General features: G+C 44.4%; 1 protein-coding gene across 1 annotated transcript in view; it reads left to right on the plus strand.

Annotated features, from left to right (window-relative positions):
- Nucleotides 1-268: 268 nt before the first annotated feature.
- Nucleotides 269-7,087, plus strand: part of OXSR1 (oxidative stress responsive 1) — a 105,284-nt gene continuing 98,465 nt past the window's right edge. Inside the window, exon 1 of the mRNA XM_008586562.1 lies at nucleotides 269-669. Within this exon, the coding sequence (XP_008584784.1) occupies nucleotides 600-669 (70 nt within the window). The 5' untranslated portion in view covers nucleotides 269-599. The remainder of the gene's footprint in view (nucleotides 670-7,087) is intronic.

Genomic DNA, 7,087 nt, shown 5'->3' on the forward strand with positions numbered 1-7,087 from the left:
TCCGCCCCCTCCACTTGGCTGCCCTTTGGTCGCCATGCTTAGTGTGGCTACCGCCTCTGCGCCCCTTTAGGCTCTTCTCTGGCTTTCCGATGCTCTCGCTGAACTCCTTCCTAAGCATTTCTTTAACCGTCAACTTCTACCTTTTCGAGCTTCTTGCTTGCTCGCTGCGTGTCTCGCCACACTTGATATGGCGGATGGAGGCGGGGCCGTGACCGGCGCGGTGACGTCAGCGCGCTGCGTGTCGGCAGGTGGAGGGAGAAGGGAAAGTTTGGCCCGTGAGTGGGGCTCGGGTGGAGGGCGGGACAGAGGGGCTGGGCCCAGGCGAAGCTTCTGTTGCTGCTGCTGCGGAGGCCGAGGCCGGGTCGTGGGCCGGTACGAGGAGTGCGACGCGGAGGAGCAGCAGGCGAGGTCCTCCGGGACTGGGAGCCCCACCGCTCTACCGTGCAGTGACCCCGCGCCCCGGCGCCGTCCGACCGGTGGCTGTTCCCTAGGCGGTTGGGGGGGGCGCGGCAGCGGCGGTTGGGGGTGGGGAGACGCGCGGCGAGGAGACGAGCGAGGTCAGCGAGTTTGAGGGAGGATCGAGAGCCGCTGCTGCCGTCATGTCCGAGGACTCTAGCGCCCTGCCCTGGTCCATCAACAGAGACGATTACGAGCTGCAGGAGGTGATCGGTAAGAGCTGGCGCCGCTGAGGGGGGAGGCGCCGCGCTAGGCGGCGGGTGACACGCGGGAACGTGGGGAGCCGCAGGAGCTCGGGGAGCGCAGCACTCACGGGCATTGATGGGGCGATCGTGGGGCCAGGAGTTTGTAGGGTCCGTGTGCGGAGCACCGGGTTCGTGGAGCGTGTGTGAGGCGGGGAGGGGGTTTTGAGGCGTGCGCCTGTGAGGCGGGGTGGGGTGGAGTTTGAGGGCTCATGAGACATTTGTGTACGTGTTGACAGATGTGTGAACGTGAACGACAGATGTGTCTTGTAGAGAAAAGTGCAGGTGTGGGGCAGGCCTTTTCGAGGCTGTGTGAGAAATGGGATATTGGAGTTGTGGGCACAGCCACCTACGAGGGTGCTTCAGAAAGTTCGTGGAAAAGTGGAATTGAAAGGTTCATGAGTCTTTCCGTGAACTTTTTGAAGACCCCTCGCATTTCTGGGATTGTGGGATAGTGTGCTTTGGTTCATTCCCGCATCTATGCGAGAACCCCGTGAGTGCCCACGAAGTGCCAGACATTGCTGGGATGGAGCTGGGATCCTCTCCAGATGAAGCTGCGGGTACCGCGCTGAGCAACGTAGACCCAACTTCTGACTCCTTAAGTAAGTAGACAAAAAGAATTCAAAAGAACAGGTTTTGGCAAGGGCTGGGAAGGAAATAAGTAAGATGTTCTGTTAGGGAATAACCTGGAGATCTAGTTAGCGTGATTTGAAGGAAAAATTTCTTTTTCTGAGGTGATGACGTTTAAGTTGAGCCATGAAGGATGCGAAGTGAGTCTTAAGAGACTAGGGAAGATTTTTCCCTACTGAAGGATGAGGAATTGCAAAGGTCCGGAGGAGGGAAAGAGCTTGATGTGTTTTAGGACCTGAAGGAAGGCTGGCAAGGATAGAGAGGTACGGGAGGAGCCAGATCTTAGGGACCTTCCTGGCAATGGTAAAGATTTTGGAATTTTATTCTGTGTCACTGGAGGGGCTTCAAGCAGTGGTGTGTCATGATCCGATAGTTGTGACTGCTGTATGTGGGGTGGATTTGAAGGGGGTCTAGGAATATGACATGGATTTTAATTCTCAGAGAGGCATAGTGATTGGGGGAGGTCGAAGACCAGGAAGGAGGGAGTATTTGTCAGACAACAATAACCCAGTAAAGTTAGAAATCAAAAGGGGGCAGGTTTAACTAAACATACTCAACCTAGCCGTCCTGAGCAGATTCCTGTGTATAGGTGGAAGGAGAATTGTCTACTTTGTCAGCATCCTGTCCTAAAATTAGTTTTACAGCAAAGCTGAAGACTCCTTAGCTGCATTGGGGGTGTTAGTGTTTATTGCATTATGTCTGTGTTTTGAAGAAACTTTGTCCAAAAAAATTTTTTTTCACTTGCCTCTTTTTTTTCTTTAAAAAAACAATCTGAGCTAAGTTTTATCTCAAAGACATCACATTGTTTTCCTTAAGCCACTTCATGAGCCTCACATTTCTGACCCCTCGCATTTCTGGGACTGTGGGATAGTGTGCTTTGGTTCATTGCCTCATCTGTGTCAGAACCCCGTGAGTGCCCACGAAGTGCCAGACATTGCTGGGATGGAGCATTGCTAGATGGACCTTGCAGCATGCTGGGTTTTTGACATGTTGGTTCTAAAGACAGCTGGCTCTAGGTCTCTGTCTTGATGGCTTTTGGGTCCCTCAGAGTTTCATATTGAAGGAAGGGATTAAATGGGAAATTCCAAAATGATGTCAGAAAAGTCGGGCCGGCCCGGTGGCGCACTGGATAGTGCGCCGCTTGGGAAGCGCGGCAGCGCTCCCGTCCGAGGGTTCGGATCCCACGTACAGACCGGCTCCCGCTCACTGGCTGAGCGAGGCGCGGGAGCAACACCAAGGTTTGCGATCCCGTTGCCGGTCCCCTGGGGATGGCCGGTGTGCTCACTGGCTGAGCGAGGCGCGGGAGCAACACCAAGGTTTGCGATCCCGTTGCCGGTCCCCTGGGGATGGCCGGTGTGCTCACTGGCTGAGCGAGGCGCGGGAGCAACACCAAGGTTTGCGATCCCGTTGCCGGTCCCCTGGGGATGGCCGGTGTGCTCACTGGCTGAGCGAGGCGCAGGAGCAACGCCGAGGCTTGCGATCCCGTCGCCGGTCCCCGGTCCGGTACGGGGGCAACACTGAGGGTTGCGATCCGTTGCCGGACACGGAAAAAAGACAAAAAAAAAAAAAAAAGAAAAGAAAAGTAAAGAAAGGGGCCGACCCGGTGGCACACTCGGTGGCACCACCGGTTCGGATCCTATGTGGGGATGGCCGGTGTGCTCACTGGCTGAGCGTGGTGCGGGTGACACCAAGCCAAGGGTTGTGATCCCCTTACCGGTCACACACACAAAAAGACACACACACAAAAAAGAGAAAAGTAAAGAAAGAGGGTCCCTATAATTGTTTAAGAAGAGGAATTATGCTTTATTTTCTGGTAGGGCGTACATTTTTCTGTGGTGAGGAGGGTGGTTGTAGTCATTCTTAATGCCTTTGCTGTTAAGGTGGCATAGAATTTCAGAGTTGCAAGGGCTCTAGATATTTAGTGATTTATTAATTTGGTGTCCTCAGACCCATAGGATGTCTGTGAATGGGCAATAGGAAGTCTTTCATTCCTCTGGGATGGGGTAAGTCTTCATCACATTCACAAAGTGGTCCATAGTTCACAAAAGGTTAATAACTCCAATGCGATTTGACCACCTTATTTTTTAAAACAACTTTACTGAGGTATAATTTAATATTATCAAATTTTAAATACAAAATTTAATGATTTTTAGTATATCTACTGTATTGTTAGAACCATCACCGTAATCCAGTTTTGGAATATTTCTTTCACCCCAGTAAGATCCCTTGTGTCTGTTGATAATTAATCCCTCTTCCTACCCTTAGCACTAGGTAACCGTAGATCTCTGTAGATTTGCCTTTTCTGGACAGTTCACATAAATGAGATCATGTAGCGTGGTCTTTTGTCTTTGTTTTTTTTCACTTAGCATAATCTTTTTTCATTTTCCAAAATAATTTTATTGAAGTATAATTTACATACCATGGAGTCTACCTGATTAAAGTGTACAATTCAGTAATTTTTTGGTAAATTTACAGGATGTTTAGTCGTATCACAATCCAAGTTTAGAATATTTCCATCATTCTGGAAAGATACCTTATGTCCATTTGCAGTCATCCCTGTTCCCATCCCCAGCTCTAGGCAATTTCCCATTTAATCCCTTCCTTCAGTATGAAACTCTGAGGGACCCAAACTCTGAGGGATTCCAGGCAACGACAAATCTACTTTTTGTCTCTGTAGATTTACCCTTTCTGGACATTTCATATAAATGAAATCATATAGTAAGTTCTATGTGTTTGATTTCTTTTTACTTTGCATGATGTTTTTGAGGTTCATCTATGTTGTAGTGTGTAGCAGTACATGGTTCCTTTTTATTGGATACCAGTTGATGGACATGGAATTGTTTCTCCTTTTGGCTATTTGGAATAAGGCTGCTGTGAGCATTCACGTCAAGGCTTTGTGTGAACATGTTTCATTTTCCTTGAGTGTATACCTAGGAGTGGAATTGCTAAGTTGTATGGTAAGTTTAACTTTTTAAAAAACTGCCAATCTGTTTTTCAGTGTACCATTTTACATTCCCTCTAGCAATGTATGAAAATCCCCATTTCTCTACATCCTGGCCAACATTATTGTCTTGATTATAGACAACATTGTTTTGATTATAGCTATCCTAGTGTGTATGAAGTATCTCATTGTTGTTTTGGTTTGCTTTTCTATAATGAGTAATGATGGTGAGCATCTTTTCATGTGCTTATTTATTAGGCTTTCGTATATCTTCTTTGGTGAAATGTCTATTCAAAGCTTTTGCCCATTAGGGTTGCCATTGGGTCGATTGTTTTCTTATTGAGTTATAGGAGCTTGTGTGTGTGTGCGCGTGCTTATTTATTAGGCTTTCGTATATCTTCTTTGGTGAAATGTCTATTCAAAGCTTTTGCCAATTAGGGTTGCCATTGGGTCGATTGTTTTCTTATTGAGTTATAGGAGCTTGTGTGTGTGTGCGCGCGCATTCTGGATCTGAGTCCTTTATGTAATATACGATTTCAATTCAAATATTTTCTCTCAGTTTATAGTTTGTCTTTTCATTTTCTTAATAGTATCTTTTAAAGTACATAGTTTTGAATTTTAAATTTATCACTTTTTTCTTTTGATTGACTTTGCTTTTGGTGTTGTACCTAAGAAATTTTTACACACTCAACATCATGAAGATTTTTTCCTATGTTTTTTTCAAACTGTGTTATAGTTTTAGATTTAAGTCTCTGATATATTTCGAGTTAATTTTTGCGTATGGTGTGAGGTAAGGTGAACTACCTTGTTTTACAATTGAAGATGTTGAGTCATAGAAAGGTTAAATGATTGCCTAAAGCGATATAGCTAATTCATGGCAGAGCCAATACTGGCATCCAGCTCTCCTGTTGCCTAGTTCAGGATCCTTGTTTCTGTATCTTCGTTGATTGGTTTTTGGATATAAACTGGAAGAGGGGGTTCATAGTCCAACAGATTAAGGGAAATACCATTACAGTGAAAAAATCTGATAGGTGTTCCTCACATCCTTCAACTCCACTTCTCACACCCTTTCTCACCCCATCCTTCCAACAGGGAGACAAAAAAGTTTTTCCTTGAACTACAGCCTAGTACATGTAGCAAGGCTCAATAAAGCAGTGTACAAGTTGAGCATCCCTAATCCAGAAAACAGCTCCAAAATCTGAAGCTTGAGTGCCGACATGATACTCAAAGGAAATGCTTATTGGAGCATTTTGGATTTTTGGGTTAGGGATGTTCAACCAGTATGTGTTCTGCAAATAATTCTAAAATACCCCCCCAGAATTTGAAATCTGAAAAACTTCAGGTCCAAAGCATTTTGGATAAGTGATACTCAGCCTATATTCTTATTCTAACTTAGCTTACATGCCAAAATGTTTGGAATACAGTATTTTGTAATAAGCTGTAGTCCTCAAAAGGAATCTTGGTGGTTTTTTCAGGTTACACTCAACTTTTTCAGAAAACAAATGATTGAAGTCTAGAAAAAGGGTTCGAGAGATCATTTAAATTTTGTTTTCAAAGGATTGTATTCTAGGGAAATCAGTGTAATGGTGTTGCCTTCTGCATCAAAACACATTTATTTGAACTGTAATTTTTTTCATATGTGTTACTTAGCATTACGATATTTATGGGTTGTTTCTTGCATTCTGTTTTGTTCTCCCTCTTTCTCCTCAAATCCTACAGGGAAAAGAAAAATTTCTTCCTAGGAGCATATTAAAAGCATACAGACTGGGGATTCAAAGGACTTCTTTTTAAAGTATTGAACATCTCAAGCACGTTTTGGCAAGATTTGAAGTTCTTTAAGAATGATTATTTATAAAAGATGTTGGTATATTCTCAAAATAATCATTTATCTTTTCAGTATTTTTGAGCTAATTCTCAGCCCTTAGTCTTGCATTAGAATTTCTGAGTATGTGTTATACTATATTTGACATGTGCTGAAGCATCTGTGCAAGTATGGACTTTGAGGTTAAACTAGCCTGGATTCAAATTCTGGCTTTACTTCCTACTAGCTATATGTCTTTGGACAAAAATTATATAAGTCATCTTAGTGTCAGCTTTTTGTTTCAGATACCAGTGATAATAGTATCTGTGCCTTAGGGCTGTTATGCCCATTGAACACAACTGTTTGTGGTATGGTAGTGCTATGAAATATGAAATACTGAGTGATTTGAAATCTTATAACACTTAAATATATTGAATCTGTTTTTAATGCTTATTGGAACACCACTGCATCTTTTTTTTCTTAGTTCCAGGTCTCATTCAAGTTTAGATTGATTTAGGGATTTATATTGGACATGCCCAACAACCATGTATTGCCACTTGATATTACCAACAGCACAGTATGATGGCAAAGAGGAAAATCAGCCTGGCAAGGGCTGTACCATGTGGCTTCTATTGTGCATATTGAAAAGTCTCAATATACATTTGCTATTTACCTCAGACTATGTTTAGAAAATTGAAAACTTCAGACTAGGTTTGAGATCTTTTTTTAGTAAGGTATATAATTCTCCTAACTTTGACACTTTGCCAAATGCAGCCCACTAGTTTTATTCTCTACTTTTTACTCTCCTTTTTTATTCATTAACTGTTCATTATCTACACTTTTTTTTTTTCCTTTTTGTCTTTTTTCGTGTCCGGCAACGGATGGCAACCCTCGGTGTCGTGCCTGTACTGGACCGGACCGGCAACGGGATCGCAACCCTCGGCGTCGTGCCTGTACTTGACCGGACCGGCAACGGGATCGCAACCCTCGGCGTTGCGCCCGCACCTCGCTCAGCCA

The sequence above is a fragment of the Galeopterus variegatus genome, unplaced genomic scaffold, assembly GCF_000696425.1.
Source record: "Galeopterus variegatus unplaced genomic scaffold, G_variegatus-3.0.2 Scaffold110, whole genome shotgun sequence".
NCBI classification, from domain to species: Eukaryota; Metazoa; Chordata; class Mammalia; order Dermoptera; family Cynocephalidae; genus Galeopterus; species Galeopterus variegatus.